The sequence below is a fragment of the Anomaloglossus baeobatrachus genome, chromosome 7 (genome assembly GCF_048569485.1).
Source record: "Anomaloglossus baeobatrachus isolate aAnoBae1 chromosome 7, aAnoBae1.hap1, whole genome shotgun sequence".
Lineage (NCBI taxonomy): Eukaryota > Metazoa > Chordata > Amphibia > Anura > Aromobatidae > Anomaloglossus > Anomaloglossus baeobatrachus.
Genome location: NC_134359.1, coordinates 182,374,922 through 182,395,740, shown reverse-complemented (window position 1 = coordinate 182,395,740; position 20,819 = coordinate 182,374,922). Strand labels below are relative to the sequence as shown.

The 20,819-nt window shown below is 50.1% G+C and overlaps 1 protein-coding gene across 2 annotated transcripts in view; it reads left to right on the top strand.

Annotated features, from left to right (window-relative positions):
* Positions 1 to 15,592: 15,592 nt before the first annotated feature.
* Positions 15,593 to 20,819, top strand: part of WIPI2 (WD repeat domain, phosphoinositide interacting 2) — a 738,254-nt gene continuing 733,027 nt past the window's right edge. Inside the window, exon 1 of one of the 2 annotated variants that reach the window (XM_075319053.1) lies at positions 15,593 to 15,870. In XM_075319053.1, coding sequence (XP_075175168.1) covers positions 15,797 to 15,870 — 74 coding nt within the window. In that variant the 5' untranslated portion in view covers positions 15,593 to 15,796. The remainder of the gene's footprint in view (positions 15,871 to 20,819) is intronic. The other variant, XM_075319052.1, reaches the window with a different exon arrangement.

Sequence of the window (20,819 nt, the reverse complement as noted above, 5' to 3'; positions counted from 1 at the left end):
GGGTACATTTAGCAGGAAGGGGAACATGCCAGGAAGGGGTACATTTACCAGGACGGGGGGATATATTTACTAGGATAGCGGGAAACATGCCAGGATGGGGGTACATGAACATGCCAGGATGAGGAAAAATGCCAGGATGGGGAACATTTAGAAGGAAGGATGACATTTATCAGGATGGGGTACATTTACCAGGATGAGGTATGTTTACCAGGAAAGGGGACATTTACCAGGATAAGGGAACATGGATGGGGTAGATTTATCAGGATAGGGTCATTTAACAGCATGGGGGAACATGTCAGGATGGGATACATTTACAATGATGGGGTACATTTACCAGAATGGAGGACATTTATCAGGAATGGGGTACATTTACCAGGATGGGGAATATGCTGGGATGGGGTACATTTACCAGGATGGGGTAACATTTACCAGGATGGGGCCCTAATGGGGACAAATATACCAGAATGTAGGAAATATATATAAGGATGGGGGACATGTTTACCAGGAAGTGGCCCAGGAAAGGGGACAGAACTACACAATGAAAGGGGATTTCGTCTTTACGTATGTCTTTATAGGATTTCAAGATGTTCAGACTTTGAAATGTAGATGTGGATTACAGGGTGAAATCTGATTGCATTCCATGCTAAAATCTCTGTCTAATATGCTGCAATTTTTTTCCAGAAAGATCACCCAACTCCTGTGTCTGGAAAAGGGCAGGGGCTCAGCTTCAATGTGTGGTAAGCATGCATGAGCGTGATGCCCCCTGCTGAAGAGAAGAGAAGACTGCAAAGGTAAGGTCACAATCAATTATTTACATAATAGGATTGGTTGGCACTTCGGAAAAAAAAATGGGTTTAGGGCTACAGTTTGGGCACTCGGCCTGTGAAAGGTTCGCCATGACTGGTCTATGTACACCACCAGCTCCCTATCACTGCGTGTTCACAAAATGGCCGCTGCCTTATATAGCCCCTATGATGCTGTGCGGCCAAGCCAATCACAGTAACACCACAACAAAGATGCCTGCGGTTTTACTGTGAGGGCAAGCAACAGCAGATGTGTTCATTGGCTGGAAAACAGGCACCAGGAAGTCAGAAATCAAAGTGAAAGTATCGGAGCGGATGTTGTTTTATCCGTCGGATACTGAATGGTGCGAATACATTCGCTCATCCCTAATTGTAAACTGTATTGTTCGGGCTGTTGTGGCCTATAAGCTGTAAGGAGTTGTGATTATTCATCTTAATTGAAACACATAAAGCAAAACTGTTATTAATCATCATTGTGTCTCTGAGTTCTCCATTGCACCAATATAACTATCTACCTACAACACTGACATTCGGGTGTTACAAACTTGGCGTAGTCAGCAGGATACGGTGTTTGCTATGGATAACGCTGAACAAGTAGAGAACATTGCAGCGGCCTCTGTAGTACTTCAATCCCCCTCCCTCTTATTATTAATTAACTGTGAGCGACTAATAGGGTGCTCCGCCACAGGTGCGCTGCTGAACCACCTGGCTAAGTTTGATGGTTATAATTTATTGTTCAGTGATTGGGTGCGACGGCTGAAGAATGCCAATGCCTTGCACAGCGTACACCCCAAACTAGAGCCCGAGGTCGCAGTGAATGCTCTGGATGGGGATGCCCGCAAGGTTTTTCTGCTGAAACCAGAAGATCAGCGAAAGACGGTGGAAGAAATAATTCAGATTTTGGAAAAGACTTTTGACCATGTGGCAGCGGCCGGACAGCTACAAGTGCAGTTCTTTGCTCTGACTCAGAGGAGTGGAGAAAGCCTAATTCAATATGGCATCGCCTAGGAATAATTAAATCAGCAGATTAAGAAGAAGTCCAATGTAACGGTGGGTGCTGAGGCCAAGGTTGATCGTATACTACAAGATCAGTTTATTGAGGGGATCCAAAGTGAACTGTTAAAGAGCAAGCTGCTGTTAAAAGCGAGAAATACCCCTGGCGCCACCTATGCAGAAATACAAGAGGAGGCAGTGGCGCGGACCCTGGAGGTAAAGCCTGCCCCGAAGTGGAGCCACCTGCAGATGGCTGATTCAAGAGAATCAAGTCCAGACCCCATACAAGTACAGGTAACAGCTTTGCAGAGGACTGTGGAGGGCCTGGCGGAACAAATGCAATAGATGCGGGTTCAGGGGATAACTCCAATCTACCCAGCCCCAATGGACTCCTATACTCCCATGCTTCGATAAGAGTCGCCTTCTGGGGGAGAGATGCAGATGTGGCGCTATGTACCACGAGGGACAGTAGCCGGTCCCAGATCAGAGTCGACAAAAAGTGGGATGAGAAGGTCGGTCCAATGTTAGGGCTGCGGAGGGTTTGGACATATACAACGAGACTGTCTGAGGGGAAGGACTGAAGGATCTTCGGCAGTAAAAGGGAGGCCTTCGCTGTAACCGGGCATATGGCGAGTCAAAACCTAGAACCAATGCCCGAACCATGCACAAAGGATCAGATCGCTGAAAGCCCTGCACTGGAGGTAAAGTTTGCCGGGAAGAAAATTATGTGTCTGGTAGACACTGGGTCAGAGGTGTCGACTATGCCGGTGGAATACTTCCAGACACACTTCAAGGAGGCTGCTAAGCCGGAGTTGGGGCACCTGTTGCAACTGAAAGCAACTAACAATGAAAATATCCCAGTAGCCGGCATCGTATGGATGAAAATGCGGCTGTGTGGACAGGAGCTGGGAACCAAGGGAGTGATACTCATGAAGACACAGGCAAGCCCAAATCTCCCAGTGGTTCTAGGGATGAACATCCTGAGGGAACTGGATTTCCTGCTGTTTGAACGTGATGGTCCAGGATACTGGAAAAGAGCGACAACTCACAAAGGCACACAGAGGGCCCTACAGCAGGTTGTCCATTTGTGTGACATACAGAAGAGTTAGCGGGAGGAAAGCAGTGGGAGCGGTGTACGTCCCCCGTGGCCCTGCTATCACCATCGCTCCAGGTCAAGAGAAGCTGGTGTTACTGCCGGTGGGGAACCATAGGAAATTGAAGGGTGTAGAAGTAATCCTGGAGCCAGTGGAATAGTCTGAAAGTATGAAAGGCCCCATGATTGCCAGAACGCTGGCCACGGTACAAAATGGAAGGGTACTGGTGAGATGTCTGAATCTGCAGAAACGTGAGGTGACCTTGGTGATGGGCTCAAAACTGGTTGATGTGTGTGTGTCCGGTGAAGAAATTCTTCACAAATGACAGCTCATGTTGAGAGCGGACCGCTTGGACCCTATCAATACAATAGGCAGCAGAAGAGCCACCCATGCCCATGTGGAATGGTGAAAAGATCATGGAGCTGATGGGAATGGATATGACCCAGTTGACACTGGAACAAAAGCACCAGCTACAGGCCACCCTTTAGGAGTATCCGTCTGCCTTTTCCAGAAGTGATGAAGATTTTAGCTGCATAAAAATGATCGAGCACGAGATACCTAGCGGAGACGTGCTCCCAATCCGAGAGAGGTATCGTCATATTCCTTCAATCTCTATCAGGAGGTCAAGGGCATGCTAGCACAAAAACTGGATAATGGCGTGATCCGCCCAAGCCAGAGTCCTTGGGCTGCACCAGTTGTACTGGTTCAAAAAAAAAAAGATGGCTCTATTCGGTTATGTGTTGATTACCATAAGCTGAATGCACAAATTGTGCACGATTCCTATCCATTGCCAAGGATTGAAGAGTCCCTGTCCGCCCTGGGAAAGGTGAAGTATTTCTCCACACTAGACCTGGCCAGTGGCTATTGGCAGGTATCCATGGCAGCTAAGGATCATCATAAGACAGCTTTTATCCTACGGATGGGACTCTATGAGTTCAACCAGATGCCCTTCGGGCTTACTAATGCCCCCGGAACATTTCAGCGACTGATGGAGTACTGTCTAGGCGATTACAACTTCGAAACTGTGTTGATATACCTAGATGATGTAATTATATTTAGAGATTCATTTGAAGATCACCTCAAAAAGCATTGACAAGTGTTACATCGGCTAAGAGACAATGGACTCAAGATCAAACCAAAAAAATGTCGCTTGTTTCAGACTCGAATAGAATATTTGGGACATGTTGTATCAGCGGAAGGTGTGCGCCCAGCCGAGAGTAAGATAGAGGCTATCCAGGAGTGGCCTACCCCCAAAACCATGAGGGATGTGCAGGCTTCCCTTGGTCTGGCTGGATACTATCGCCGATTTGTGAAGGATTTTGCTAACGTGTTTGAGTCGTTGAATGAGTTATTAAGGTCGACCTCTCAGGGCCCCAGAAATAGTCCTATCCAATGGACCGATCGACAACAACGGGCATTTGACCAGATCTGGGCCACTCTCGTACAGGCACCTCTGTTGGCATATGCTCGCTTCGACCATCCCTTTACCTTATATACAGATGGAAGTCAGCATGGATTGGGAGTGGTACTAGCCCAAGAGCAAGAGGGACGAGAGAGGGTTTTCGCGTATGCCAGTCGGTCTCTACGGTACACTGAGCGCAATCCTGATAACTATAGCTCGTTTAAACTTGAGATGTTTGCTCTGGTGGGGCTATGACTGAGAAATTTGCTTAATATCTGGCAGGGTCAGAAGTTCTAGTGATGATGGACAACAATCTGCTGGCACATCTTAAGAATGCCAAACTGGGAGCATTAAAACAGCGATGGATGGCGCAAATGTCCAAGTTTCGTTACCGTATTCGGTTCCGGTCCGGCAAGGAGAACTCAAATGCAGATGCCTTGTCACAGTGGATGTGAGGTGTACCAGAGCATGAGGTAGATGAAGACCTTGAAGATACTGAAATTCCTGACCTGGCACGTTTAAGTGGGGTGGTGCCCGACCCGTGAGATTGTTGGGAAAAACTCGTCAAGAGTAGGCTGACCTGCAGGATGCGGATCCCGAGTTGTCACAAATAAAAGGGTGGTTGGATAATTTGGCCTGAAAAGAAGGATAGGTCTGAGATCTGGTCCAACTCTGGATCATCTAACTCTGGACAGCAAACTGCTAAATTGGTGACTTCTCGTTCCTCATAAGCTTTTAGCCTATTGATGTGGTAGGTACACTCACGAACACCTGCTCGATCCAGGGCCACGGTGTAGTCAGTATTGCCACATTTCTTGGTAATGGTGAATGGACCCGCCCACATGGCTTGCAGCTTGTTTTTCCGCACCGGTACTAGTACTAGGACCTTCTGTCCACAGGAAAATTCTCGGGGCCGGGCAGTGCGGTCGTAACATCGTTTTTGCCTTTCCTGAGCCACTTCTAAATTCCCATGGGCTAACGCCATGAGGTGCCTCATCCTTTCCCTAAACTTTTGAACATAGTCCAGTATGGGAACCTCTTCTGTGGGGAAGGTGCCCTCCCAACTCTCTCGTACCAGCTCTAGGGGCCCTCGTACTTTTCGGCCGTACAGCAATTCAAAGGGAGAGAACCCAGTGGAGTCCTGCGGCACCTCCCGGTAAGCAAAAAGGAGCTGCTGCAAGTTTTTCTCCCAGTCCCCCCCCTCGGACTCCACATATCGGCTAATGAGCTGTTTGAGCGTTTTGTTGAAGCGCTCACACAATCCATTTGTTTCAGGATGGTAGGGGGTTGTGCGCATGGGGCGGACTCCATGTTTTTCCCACAGGGTGTGAATCAGTTCACTTTGGAACTGTGCCCCCCCTGGTCAGTCAATACTTCCTGTGGAAACCCTACCCGGCTAAAGATGTCCAGTAGAGCTTGAGCCACGTGCTCTGCATCTATGGAGGTTAAGGCAACGGCTTCTGGGTAACGGGTGGCAAAGTCTACCAGGGTGAGGATGAATCTTTTTCCACTGCGGCTGGGGATGGCTAAGGGGCCTTCTATATCAATGGCAACTCTCTGGAACGGTTCTCCTATCAAGGGCATGGGTTGAAGTGGGGCACGGCATGGGGCTCCCCCAATACGCTGACACACTGGGCAAGAGGCTCTGTATTTTTGCACTTCTTGAGTGACCCTTGGCCAGAAAAAACTACGCAGCAGGCGGGCCCGAGTCTTTTTGGTCCCCATGTGCCCAGCCGCAGGAACATCATGAGCTAAACGCAACAGTTGGGGTCGGTATGGCTGGGGTACAACAAGCTGATGTACACGGGTCCAGGGTTTTTCTGGGCAGGATGCGGGCTTCTCCCGATATAAGAGGCCTTTTTCTCCATCTATATACCTCCCCCTGATTTCCTCCCCCAGGTTGGGTGGCCGCACTACGGATAAGCTCTAAGGTGGGGTCTGACAGTTGAGCTTCCCTGAACTCTTTACGATCTATCTCCCCCCAATCAATGGCCACAGTTGGGTCTGATGTACTCACATTTGTTGGCTCTGATGAGGAGGCTGAAGGTTTAGGAGTTGGGTTCTCCTCTGATGGGCTGGAAGAAAGACCTGCACCAGGATGGTGTTTGGCTTGGCTGCGGGTGATGGCGGTGACAAACTGGCTGGATAGTCCTTGTCCTAGGTCATTTCCCAAAATTACAGGGGTGGGGAGGCCGTCCATGAGCCCCACTTCAACCGCTCCTTGGTCAGTTCCCCAGTCCAACTGCACTCGTGCCAGAGGGATGTTCGAGCGCTGGCCCCCAGCAAGGGTGATGGTCACTTGGCGGCCAGGTAAATGATGTTCTGTGGGAACAATATCTGGGCTGACCAGGGTGATGGAAGATCCCGAGTCTCGAAGTCCCTGAGCCTGTATATCACCGACCTTGACCTTCTGGATGTGGGGATGGAGGTTAGCTGGTGTACGGTGTCCGGCCTGCCGTAGGGTGTGGACTGGATAAACCACTTCCTCAGCTATTGGTGTTTCTCGGGAGTAGCATTCCTCAGGTCTCGTTGGTTCATCTCGGCATATGGTGACTGGTAGACGGGCTCCAGGCATGGGGCCCCGGTTTTGTAGACACTCTTTGGCCATGTGTCCAAGGCGCCCACACGTATAACAGCGCCGTGGGTTAGACAAGTCACCCACCCTGTTGGTAAACCTTTGTCTTGTTGGGGCTTCTGTGGGGTAACGAGTTAGTCCAGCACGTGAGTCTGGGGGTCGCTTGGATCCATGGTTGAGGGACCTATTGGGCCTCCAGCTGGGTCGGTTGGCTGTAAATTCGTCAGCCAATCGCGCTGCTTGCTCTGGGGTGTCGGGCTTCCTGTCAGCTACCCATTCTCGGATTTCCGGGTCCATCTGCACCAGCAGCTGTTCAAGCACTATCACATCACGGAGGGCAGCAGCGGAGTGGGCAGCCCGACCATCGAGCCAGCGATTACAGTGTCGTCGGAGTTGACTGCCAAATTTGACGTACGAGACACCCTGGCGAGACATAGTCCGGAACTTAGTGCGATGTCTCTCGGGTGTTATGGTAAAAAGGGCCAACAAAGTGTCCTTAATAATTCCGTAGTCCAAGCAGTCCTGAGGCCCAAGTGATCGGACAGCCTCCTGGGCCCGGACTGGCAAGCTTGTCCACAGGTATTTGGACCACTCATCTGTGGGCACCTGGTGCATACGCATTAGTATCTCAAAGTTTTGCAAGTGTTCATCTATCTCAGTGCTGGAATCATTAAACACTGGCACATCCCTGTAGCGAAGATGACTTCCTTGGTGGTGGTCTATCCTGGAGGTAGGTGCTGATGGTGAGGAAATTGGAAATCCAAACACAAATTGCAGAACACCAGCCCTCTCTTCCCTTGAAGCTTCAGGCCCCAATGCAGTAAACAATTCCTTGACTCGGTCTGCTTGGGTTTGGTTTGTTTCCAGACTGTCACTGGATCTAGGATGAGATACAGGGTTTACCTCCTCTGATACCACAACGGCAGTGTCCTCATCATCCTCTGCATCATTCTGGGCATCCCAACAGACTAATTTCCGGATCAAGTCTGACCGAGTGTCAGTGTTCCTGTAGTCAATCTTTCGCATCTGGCACAGATCCTGTAGCATCCATTTACTGCTGCGGTCGTAACTCCTCTCGGGTCCTTGTCCCATGGCTGAGCTGGTGGTGTTGGACATGGCAGCGTCCGAAACCTGAATGCCTCCCCTATGGCCTGCTGGGTATGCTTATGTGCCTCCCTGGTTGTTGAGCCCTGGACGGTGTCCGAAAACACCAGTCCACTGCAGCTCCCCTGGGTAAACCAGGCTGAGTAGGATCCCACTGCTGCCACCAATTGTGGAGACACGGGGCTCAGTGGGTGCTCTCGTCCACTAAAACCCGCCGCCTTTACAAAGACAGCGTGGCTCAGGGCTCATCCCAACTGAACGCCGGCCTCCTTAACCGTGGGCGTAACACTACTCAGACAACACAGAGTGAGGGAACCACAATAATTAGACTTTATTGGATCCCCAAACAATTAACGGCACATAACACATAACCAGCAAAACACACAAATGTAACAGGCAACAGAGTCTCACCCTTCCGCTGGCTCACCAGGGATTTAGAATGTCCATGCCTCACAGGTTCCAGGGCTACTCACTCCAGTCCAGCAGCACCCCGCTTTTGGCGGGCACCCACCGTGACTAGAATAACGCCAGACTTAGGAAGCTGTGTGAGGTCTGTAAAGTCTGTAGCCAGGTGACCGGATTGTCCCAACCCGAGTGTCCTCCTTAGGTAGTCCTGGTATGATGTTACAATCCTGGCAGCCGGAGTCGAAATCCCTAGGCTGTGGATATGGTCTCCAACCAGATCCGGAGTCCCTAGATTGAAGCCATAAGATATCCTGATCCTCTAGTCAGCTCCAAAGAGCTTAGACTGGATCCATCAACCTTCATCAACCCTGGTGGCTTAAAGAAGTCCCTTTTATAGCCACAGCCTTCCACTTAGATACACTGCGTCCTCATCGATTGGTTGGACAAGATCACCTCTCTCATTGGATGAATCTCAAGCTGCATAGACAATGTTCATTTAAATGATATGGGTAGAAAGACTGAGGGTGTACATGTAAACTGGGAGTCACCGACTAGACAATGGCTACTAAGGTAATCACATTATCAATACACAACTACAATACAATGGTTACTGGAAATGTCTGGAGAACAATACGTCTAGCTTTCAGTGGCCAACACAATTACATTTAGTCCACAAGAGCCTTGTAAAAACAATGAGGGACTTCTCCCCCGTCTATAGACAATCTATCATGCTGTCTGGCTGGATTTTAAGAAACTTTAACCCATGAGAGTCCATGTCGTCACAGGGGTGTGTGCAGTGATTTCGGGGTGTATGCGGTGATGATGTAGGCGGTAATGTCGGGGTGTGTGCGGTGATGATGTAAGCGGTAATGTCGGGGCGTGTGCGGTGATGTCAGGGTGTGTGCGATGATGTCGGGGTGTGCACGGTGATGTCGGGGTGTGTGCGGTGATGATGTAAGTGGTAATGTCTGGGTGTGTGCGGTGATTATGTAAGCGGTAATGTCTGGGAGTGTGCGATGATGTAGGCGGTAATGATGGGGTGTGTGCGATGATGTCAGGATGTGTGCGGTGATGTCGGGGTGTTCCCAGGGGTGTGTACGGTGATGTCGGGGTGTGTGCGGTGTTGATGTAAGTGGTAATGTCAAGGTGTGTGCGGTGATGTCGGGGTGTGCACGGTGATTCAGGGTGTGTGCGGTGATGATGTTGGCAGTAATGTCGGGATGTGTGCGATGATGTCGGGGTGTGTGCGGTGATTATGTAGGCGGCAATTTCGGGGCGTGTGCGGTGATGTCAGGGTGTGTGCGATGATGTCGGGGTGTGCACGGTGATGTCGGGGTGTGTGCGGTGATGATGTAAGTGGTAATGTCTGGGTGTGTGCGGTGATTATGTAAGCGGTAATGTCTGGGTGTGTGCGATGATGTAGGCGGTAATGATGGGGTGTGTGCGATGATGTCAGGATGTGTGCGGTGATGTCGGGGTGTTCGCAGGGGTGTGCACGGTGATGTCGGGGTGTGTGCGGTGATGTCGGGGTGTGTGCGGTGATGTCGGGGTGTGCGCGGTGATGTCGGGGTGCGTGCGGTGATGCTGTAGGCGGTAATGTCGGGGTGTATGCGGTGATGTCGGGGTGTGTGCGGTGATGATGTAGGCGGTAATGTCTGGGTGTGTGCGGTGATGATGTAAGCGGTAATGTCGGGGCGTGTGCGGTGATGACGTAAGCGGTAATGTCGGGGCGTGTGCGGTGATGACACGGTGTGTGCGGTGATGTCGGGGTGTGCGCGGTGATGATGTAGGCGGTAATGTCTGGATGTGTGCAGTGATGATGTAAGCGGTGATGTCAGGGTGTGTGCGGTGATGTCGGGGTGTGTGCGGTGATGTCGGGGTGTGCGCGGTGATGTCGGGGTGCGTGCGGTGATGCTGTAGGCGGTAATGTCGGGGTGTATGCGGTGATGTCGGGGTGTGTGCGGTGATGATGTAGGCGGTAATGTCTGGGTGTGTGCGGTGATGATGTAAGCGGTAATGTCGGGGCGTGTGCGGTGATGACGTAAGCGGTAATGTCGGGGCGTGTGCGGTGATGACACGGTGTGTGCGGTGATGTCGGGGTGTGCGCGGTGATGATGTAGGCGGTAATGTCTGGATGTGTGCAGTGATGATGTAAGCGGTGATGTCAGGGTGTGCGCGGTGATGTCAGGGTGTGTGCGGTGATGCTGTAGGCGGTAATGTCGGGGTGTGTGCGGTGATGTCTGGGTGTGTGCGGTGATGTCGGGGTGTGTGCGGTGATGTCGGGGTGTGTGCGGTGATGATGTAGGCGGTAATGTCTGTTGTGTGCGGTGATGTAGGCGGTAATGTTGGGGTGAGTGCGGTGATGATGTAGGCGGTAATGTCGGGGTGTGTGCGGTGATGATGTAAGCGGTGATGTCATGGCGTGTGCGGTGATGTCAGGGTGTGTGCGGTGATGATGTAGGCGGTAATGTCTGGGTGTGTGCGGTGATGATGTAAGCGGTAATGTCGGGGCGTGTGCGGTGATGTCAGGGTGTTTGCGGTGATGTCGGGGTGTGCGCGGTGATGTCGGGGTGTGTGCGGTGATGATGGAAGCGGTAATATCTGGGTGTGTGCGATGATGATGTAGGCGGTAATGTCTGGGTGTGTGCGGTGATGTAGGCGGTAATTTCGGGTTGTGTGCGGTGATGATGTAGGCGGTAATGTCGGGGTGTGTGCGTTGATGTCGGGGTGTGTGCGGTGATGTCGGGGTGTGCGCGGTGATGCTGTAGGCGGTAATGTCGGGGTGTGTGCGGTGATGTCGGGGTGTGTGCGGTGATGATGTAGGCGGTAATGTCGGGGTGTGAGCGGTGATGATGTAAGCGGTGATGTCATGGCGTGTGCGGTGATGTCAGGGTGTGTGCGGTGATGATGTAAGCGGTAATGTTGGGGCGTGTGCGGTGATGTCAGGGTGTTTGCGGTGATGTTGGGGTGTGCGCGGTGATGTCGGGGTGTGCGCGGTGATGATATAGGCGGTAATGTCTGGGGGTGTGCGGTGATGTAGGCGGTAATGTCGGGGTGTGTGCGGTGATGTCGGGGTGTGTGCGGTGATGTCAGGGTGTGCGCGCGGTGATGTCAGGGTGCGTGCGGTGATGCTGTAGGCGGTAATGTCGGGGTGTGTGCGGTGATGTCGGGGGTGTGTGCGGTGATGATGTAAGCGGTGATGTCGGGGTGTGTGCAGTGATGATGTAGGCGGTAATGTCTGGGTGTGTGCGGTGATGATGTAAGCGGTAATGTCGGGGCGTGTGCGGTGATGTCACGGTGTGTGCGGTGATGTCGGGGGGTGCGCGGTGATGTCGGGGTGTGTGCGATGATGATGTAGGTGGTAATGTTTGGGTTTGTGTGGTGATGATGTAGGCAGTAATGTCGGGGTGTGTGCGGTGATGATGTAAGTGGTAATGTCTGGGTGTGTGCAGTGATGTAGGCGATAATGTTGGGGTGTGTGCGGTGATGTCAGGATGTGTGCGGTGATGTCAGGGTGTTCCCAGGGGTGTGCACGGTGATGTCGGGGTGTGTGCCGTGTTGATGTAAGTGGTAATGTCGGGGTGTGTGCGGTGATGATGTAGGCGGTAATGTCTGGGGGTGTGCGGTGATGTAAGCGGTGATGTCAGGGTGTGTGCGGTGATGTCAGGGTGTGTGCGGTAATGTCGGGGTGTGTGCGGTGATGATGTAGGCGGTAATGTCGGGGTGTGTGCGGTGATGTCGCGGTGTGTGCGGTGATGTCACGGTGTGCGCGGTGATGATTTAGCCGGTTATGTCGGGGTGTGTGCGGTGATGATGTAGGCGGTAATGTCAGGGTGTGTGCGGTGATGTCGGGGTGTGTGCGGTGATGATGTAGGCAGTAATGTCAGGGTTTGTGCGGTGATGTCGGGGTGTGTGCGTTGATGATGTAGGTGGCAATGTCGGGGTGTGTGCGGTGATGTCGGGGTGTGTGCGTTGATGATGTAGGTGGCAATGTCGGGGTGTGTGCGGTGATGTCAGGGTGTGTGCGGTGATGAAGTAGGCGGTAATGTCGGGGTGTGTGCGGTGATGTCGGGGTGTGCGCGCGGTGATGTCAGGGTGTGTGCGATGATGATGTAGGTAGTAATGTCGGGGTGTGTGCCGTGATGTCAGAGTGTGTGCGTTGATGATGTAGGCGGTAATGTCTGGGTGTTTGCGGTGATGTTGGGGTGTGCGCGGTGATGATGTAGGTGGCAATGTCGGGGTGTGTGCGGTGATGTAATCCGTTTTCCCTACCCCTTTCACCTGATTGCATTATGAAAATAAAAAATGTTTAAACCATATGATCGCCTCTCTCTTTGTATATAGTTTGTTCAACTTCTAGCGATTTGGTTGTTATAGTCCTTCTCTCTGTGTAAATATATATATATATATATCTATCATATATATATATATATATATATATATATATATATATATATATATATATATATATATATATATATATATATATATATAAAATAATCACTTATATTGATATGCAGATTTATATGCCATTACTTACCCTTGTTCTCTTGACTGTGTTTTGCACAGATTTTGGTGTATTCAAAATGGACTATAAAGCTATGGAGTCATCATGGCTTAATCAAGCCGCCCAGGTGTTTGGGGAGACTCAAGCGGAAATTGAGACCAGTAGTGGACCGGATATGGATCTCATGTTTTCAGAAATTATTACACTTATTAATAAACGCACACGCCTCTGGTGGAGTCAATTACTCCTTGTTAAATATATTGATAAAAAACTTATACCATGTGGTCTCTGCGTTAGGTTGACATGCACATGCGACAGAAACCAGAGGAAAAGGGTAAATACGGCCGGCACGCTGCTGTGCGCGCGGCCATCTTGGATTTTCGGGATGGGGGGGGGGGGGGGGTCGGGGAGGGCACTTTGGCGACATCGGGGGACCGGGGAGGAGATGTATCGCCCATCTGACATGTTTGTTTATGCCAGATGGGAGATAAATCATTTTTTACCGGCGCTGTCATTTACTGTAACGTGATCATCGGTATACGGTGTATACCGGTGATCACGTGAGCGGGGACAAGAAAAACTGGCCTGAATCATGATCTCCAGGGTCTCAGCAGTAGCTGAAACCACAGAGATTTTCTGACTATGGGGGGCGCTATATCCTTTTTTCCGACCGCCGTAAAAAAGCGGCGGATCGGAATAAGTACCTTTTATTTACCACCGTTAAAAGGCGTATCGGCAGTCATTAAGGGGTTAAATACCTTTTCTCATGATTGGATACACCTGCCAATGAAGTTCAAAGCTCAATGAGGTTACAAAACCAATTTAGTGCTTTAGTAAGGCTAGTTTCACACTACGTCTTTTTAACATCCGCTGAAAACGTTTTTTTAGCGGAAGTACGGATCCTGCTTTTACAGCAAATAACGTATGCAAACGCATATGTTATTTTGCAGGATCCTGCACTGGATGTTTAGGGGCGGGCACTGGAGTCATGTGATTGGGAGTGAGGGGAACTAGACTGGGAGGAGGCTTCTGACAGCTGCAGACGCTGGTAACCAAGGTAAACATCGGCCTTGGATACCCGATATTTATCTTGGTTACGAGTGTCTGCAGCTGCTAGGAGCAGGGCTGCCTGCACGCGTAACCAACGTAAACATCGGGTAACTAAGAGAAGTGGTTACGCGATATTTACCTTAGTTACGAGTGTCCGCAGCTCTCAGGTGGGAGAGAGAGGGAGGGGAGGAAGGGGGAAAGACAGAGATAGAGAGAGAGAGGGTGAGGGAGGGAGTAGAGAGATAGACAGATCACGCGAGACTGGTTCTGGGCATGCTCAGTACTTTCTGGGCATGCTCAGTACAAAAGCAGGATCCTGTCTATCAGCACGCCAGCGTTCACCTGCGTTTGCGTGCGTTATAGTCAGGATCCAGCAATTTGCAGTATTTGGACGGAGCTCAAAAACGCTACAAGTAGCGTTTTTGAAACATGTTAAAAAACTGCAAGACACAGGATCCTCACTATAACGCACGCAAACGCAGGTGAACGCATGTTAACGCGAGTCCATTGCAAATGCATTGAAATGAAAACGCATTTGCACTGGATCCGTACTTCCGCTAAAATAACGTTAAGGACGGATGTTAAAAAGACGTAGTGTGAAACCAGCCTTAGTCAGTAAAAAGTAGTTAGGAGTGTTCAAATCAAGAAATTGATAAGGGTGCCCATATTTTTGCACCGGTCAAATTTTGTTATAAATGCGGATTGCACATTTTCTGTTAGTACAATAAACCTCATTTCAATCCAGAAATATTACTCAGTCCATCAGTTATTAGATATATGAAACTGAAATAGCTGTTACAAAAACCCAAATTGTTATAAAGAAAAAAGGTTAACATTAATAGGGGTGCATAAACTTTTTCATATGATTGTATATAGCTCTCCTCCTCCCCAACGGTATATAGCTCTCCCCATCCCCAACAGTATATAGCTCTCCTCATCCCCAAGGGTATATAGCTCTCCTCATCCCCAACAGTATATAGCTCTCCTCATCCCCAAGGGTATATAGCTCTCCTCATCCCCAACAGTATATAGCTCTCCTCATCCCCAACGGTATATAGCTCTCCTCATCCCCAACGGTATAGAGCTCTCCTCTTCTCCAACAGTATACAGCTCTCCTCCTCCCTAACGGTATAGAGCCCCCCGATCTGTATACAGTTTGCTGTATACAGCTGTGGATGTAAGGGTTAATCACCGTGGAACTACATGCAAAGTTAAATTTGGCGGCTTTTCCGGCGGGCTGGCGGTGTAAGGGTTAATTGTGGCACTCCACTGCAGCTTGAATATTGGGCATCCCGGCAGGCTGGCGGTTTAAGGGTTAATCACTGTGGCACGGTGGCGGTAATCTCTATGACACTCCACTGCAGTCTTGAAAATTGGCGGGTGCATGACAGGCGGCGGGTGCATGACAGGCGGCGGGTGCTCGTAGCTCGGGAACGCGGCCAGGAGCAGGCAGGCGGATCAACAGGAGAGGAGGCGTGGCAGGAGAGGAGGAGGCGGTAGCGGTGCATGCGCAGTAAGCGATGTTCATTCGAGACCCCTGATCATTTAGCCGCTAGTGGAAATAGCTGGCTGCATTTTGAACACACCCCATCATATGACAGGTTACGTCATACCTGTCAGAAGCCCGTACTTTCTAGCATCTACCCCCATTTTTTTTCTGTGAACATACGCTTACATGGCGCAAGTGAAATGACGTTTTGCTGCCTTTTGCAGACCTGCGCACTGGCTGGTTCAGTATGTGCGCGCATGCGCAAATACACTGTCATGTCCAGGCCGGTAAACAAGGAAGACCGGCGGCATATTACGGCGTTTGCAGCACTTTAGTATCCTGGACGTGGTCCCTGGGTGAACTACGGTCGCACTATGAACCTGGCGAGGCAGAACGTGGAGACTGGAGCTGCGCGGCTTTTGTTTGCGAATTTCAACCAAGATAACACGTACGTTAATCGTGTGAGCTCTGTTAGCACTGTGTTAGTTGTCTGCGCTCTGCTATAGACGAGTGCCTCTCAGGTTTACAATCACCATCCGCCATCCTGTATGCCACTTAGACACACTCGAACAAGATTGGCTTCTCCAGATATTAATCTGGGTTCCTCCCCCTCTCCATAACAGCATTAAGACCATTGATAATAATACTTCTACATAACTCCATCCCAAAAGTTTACCCCCTTGTATCTATTTTGTTATTTTACTTTTGGCTGAACTTGCCCATTTTGAATTATTTTATATACTGTCATGCAGTCAAAAAAATGAGATATTTAAATAGACGCTGACAGCTGTATGTTACCCCCTCTTCCCAACTAATCGCTTACTCCCTGGGCACACGCTGCGTTTTTTACCACGATTTTGCGGTAGAAAATGTTCATAAGCATGCTGCAGTCCTTCCCCTGCAAAACCTATGGGTAAAAAAAAATGCTGTGCGCACACTGCATTTTTTTCATCAACAGGTTTTGCTGCGGAATTTCCACTGCGGAAAAGAATTGCATGTAACTTCTTTTCCGCAGGTACCTGCAGTATTTTACCCCATTGACTGTAATGTGATCATGAAATACCGCAGGAAATAACGCGGGTAGCAAATTCTGTGCGTTTCATTGCGTTATTCCCGCAGTATTTTGCATTTTTCGGGACATAGTGATCATCACTAGAGTTGAGCGCGGTTCGAGGTTCTCCAGTTCTAGGCTCGAGTGATTTTGGGGCCTGTTCTAGATCGAACTAGAACTCGAGCTTTTTGCAAAAGCTCGATAGTTCTAGAAACGTTCGAGAACGGTTCTAGCAGCAAAAAAACAGCTAATTCCTAGCTGGCTTTCTGCTGTAATAGTGTAAGTCACTCTGTGAATCACACTATTATGACATTTCAGTGTATAGTGTGCGTGAACAGCGCCTTCAGATCACTGCTGTTTGTATAATGGCGATCGCCATTTTTTTTTTTTTTCCATGTCTTCCTTCTTTAAGCGCGCGCGTGTAGTGGGGAGGGCCATTATGTCAGCCAATCCCAGACACACACACAGCTAAGTGGACTTTTATCCAGAGAAGCAACGGCATGTGTGATAGGATGTCCATGTCACATGTCCCTGCATTATAAAACCGGATATTTTCCTCCAGGACGCCATTATCTGCCTTCTGCGTCCTTGGTGTCAGACATCACTGGCGCAGCTCCGTCCTGAGTCCTATCGCTGATACAGCTGTATGCGCTCCATACACAGCGCTGGACAGCATAGGGATAGCACTTTCCATCAGTCCTTTTAAGGGCTCGTACCGCCATAGGTGACAGGTCCTGAAAACAGAGACAGCGTCTGTGTAGCTAAGGTCAGGGATTTCGTCGCTGCATTTCCCTATTAGGAGGGAATAGAAAGGCAGGCTTCCATTCCTCTACCCAGAGCCCCACAATCCTGGCACTGTACCCTCCTGACCTCTGCACACTCCAACTCATTATAACTAAGCCATTATACTAGCAAACACTCAGTGTACCTAGTGGCATCCTAAACGTGGCTATTGGACTTTGCTATAGTCCCACTAGTGCAAAGATATTTGCCGCACGTCTGCCTGCATTGCACACTCCAACTCATTATAACTAAGCCATTATACTAGCAAACACTCAGTGTACCTAGTGGCATCCTAAACGTGGCTATTGGACTTTTGTCTAGTCACACTAGTACAAAGACATTTGCAGCACCTCTACCTGCATTGCACACTCCAACTCATTATAACTAAGCCATTATACTAGCAATTGATGCTGCCAGTTTAAGGGCCGTAGTTGCATTGTCAGGGATATTTATTCTTTATTATTCTGCTGTTAATAAAGCTAGACCACCGCTGCAATCTACACCACCTCTCAATTTTTACTACCACATTTTCAGTGCACAATCTTGCCGCAATCAACATGAGTGGCAAAATGACAGATGCTGGTGGAAAGGGGAAGAGGCGTGGTGGAAAAGGAAAAAAAGGGTTTGTCCCTGGGGAAGGTGGCAAAGCTCCATTATCATCTGCTGAAGAGAGACCATCTACCAGCAAAAGTAAGATGTCTACTACTTACCGTGGACAATCCGATGTGCTCCCTTTTTTACGGACACGAACAACTGGAACAAAGGTAGATGATGGCCAAAAAAGGAAAATGCTTGAATGGATCTCAAGTGGTCCAACAAGTGCCCTCTCAGCCACTTCAAGTACCGCATCCAAAAAACACCAGTCCTCTGAGTTGTCATCCCAATCAAACTTGCTTTCTCCCAGCTCTGAAGTCTCCATCAGCCCTGCACAGTATGGTGGAACTGAGATGGCTGAGTCTGCAGAGCTGTTCAGTCACACTATAGCCTGGGAATCAGAGGTTTGCTCCCAAGCTACAGTGAGTACAGAACAGGAAATGGTCTGCAGTGATGCCCAGAACCTTTGTGACTCTGATTCAGGCCGTGAGGACCAAGTTTCTGAGCATAATGTTGACCCTTTGTCACAAACTGTAACACCTGTGGTTATAGACAATGAGGAACATACTGATGAAGATGAGACGCAGATACCCGATTGGGATGACAACTTAAATATTCGGTCAGGGCAAGAAGAGGCTCGGTCTGAGGGGGAGGGGAGTGCAAACACAACAATTGATGATGAAGTTCTAGATCCCACCTACTGTCAACCCACAGTCAGGCACTCGAGGAGGTCAACAGAGGTGGTGGAGGAGGATGCAACTGATGACGAAGTTACCTTGCGCCTTCCTGGACACAGTCGGAGTACTGGTAGCACGTCTAAAACTGCATCCTCAGCCACCACTCTGCCTCTGAGCATTATTCGGGGTGGATCAACAGGTCGCATGGCCTCTAAGCCTTGCCTAGCCTGGTCCTTTTTTGACATAGAAAAAGATCGCCCAAATTATGTGATCTGTAAAATTTGTCATGGTTCTCTTAGTAGAGGTCAAAACCTCAGCAGTTTGACAACTTCTTCCATGAATCGTCACATGAATAAATATCATATGTCCCGGTGGGAAGCTCACCGTGCTGCAATGCGGCCTAGCGGAGCGAACCATCCACCGCCTGCCCCTTCCAGTGCATCCGCGCGCTCGTCATCTTCTAGGACTGTGGGGACAGCTGTCACACCTGTTTTTCCACCCACAACTTCCACCACTGTAACCGCAACAGGCAGTTTGCTTGGTAGGTCGTCAGTTGGTTTGGAAGGGGAAACAAGTGAGTGTGTACAGCTCTCTCAGACATCGATAGCACCAACGTTGGATGAAGGCAACATCATGTCTCCGCCTGCACTTTCCTCACAAACCTGCATTTTTCCAGGGACACCCTACTCAACACCGTCTACACACAGCAGCCAGATCTCTGTCCCTCAGATGTGGTCAAATAAAAGGCCATTTCCTGTGACCCATGACAAAGCTAAGAGGTTGACTCTATCCCTCTGTAAGCTGTTGGCTACCGAAATGCTGCCTTTCCGCCTAGTGGACACACAGGATTTTAGAGACCTTATGTCTGTCGCTGTGCCACAGTACAAGATGCCTAGTCACCACTACTTCTCTAAGAAAGGTGTGCCCGCGCTACACCAGCATGTCGCACACAACATCACCGCTTCCTTGAGAAACTCTGTGTGTGAATGGGTGCATTTCACCACCGATACTTGGACCAGTACGCATGGACAGGGACGTTACATGTCGCTGACTGGGCACTGGGTAACTATGGTGATAGATGGTGAAGGGTCTGCTGCACAAGTCTTGCCGTCCCCACGACTTGTGTGTCAATCCTCTGTCTGTCCAAGTTCCGCCACTGCTTCTGCATCCTCCACCTCATCTGGGTCCTCCACCTCCGCCCCAAGCCTGCCTGGTCAGGCCATCAGCGTTCTCACTGCGCAGAAGGAATCACGCACCCCTCATTACTATGCTGGCAGCAGAGCGCAACGGCATCAGGCGGTCTTTAGCTTGACATGTCTTGGGAATAGGAGTCACACAGCGGCTGAGTTGTGGTCAGCTCTGCGGTCCGAGTTTAATAAATGGTTGTCTCCACTCAACCTGCAGCCTGGTAAGGCCGTGTGCGACAATGCTGCAAACCTGGGTGCGGCCCTTCGCCTGGGCAAGGTGACACACGTACCTTGTATGGCTCACGTGTTGAACCTTGTCGTCCAGCAATTTTTAACACACTATCCCGGCCTAGATGGCCTTCTGAACAGGGCACGAAAACTGTCTGCTCACTTCCGCCGTTCAAGCGCCGCAGCTGAGCGACTTGCATCGCTCCAGAAGTCTTTCGGCCTGCCGGTTCATCGCCTGAAATGCGATGTGGCGACACGCTGGAATTCAACTCTCCACATGTTACAGCGACTGTGGCAGCACCGCCGAGCCCTGGTGCAATACGTCATGACGTATAGCCCTGGCCAACGAGATGCAGAGGTGGGTCAGATCACCCTGATGGAGTGGTCTCAGATCAAGGACCTATGCACCCTTCTGCACAGTTTCGACATGGCGACGAATATGTTTAGCGCTGACAATGCCATTATCAGCATGACGATTCCAGTCATTTACATGCTGGAGCACACGCTAAACACTATTCAGAGTCAGGGGGTGGGACAACAGGAAGGGGATGAACTACAGGAGGATTCATATGCGCAAGACACAACAACATCACCAAGGTCCAGACGTTCATCATCACCAAGGCGCCAGGCATGGGACCATGGGGGACAGGGATCAACAATGGCGCATAGTAGCAGGCTAAATGTTGAGGAAGGTGCAGGAGAACATGAAGAAATGGAGGACGAACTGTCCATGGACATGGAAGACTCAGCAGATGAGGGAGACCTTGGTCAAATTTCAGTTGAAAGAGGTTGGGGGGAGATGTCAGAGGAAGAAAGAACGGTTAGCACCTCTATGCCACAAACACAGCGTGGACTTGGTCCGCATGGCTGCGCAAGA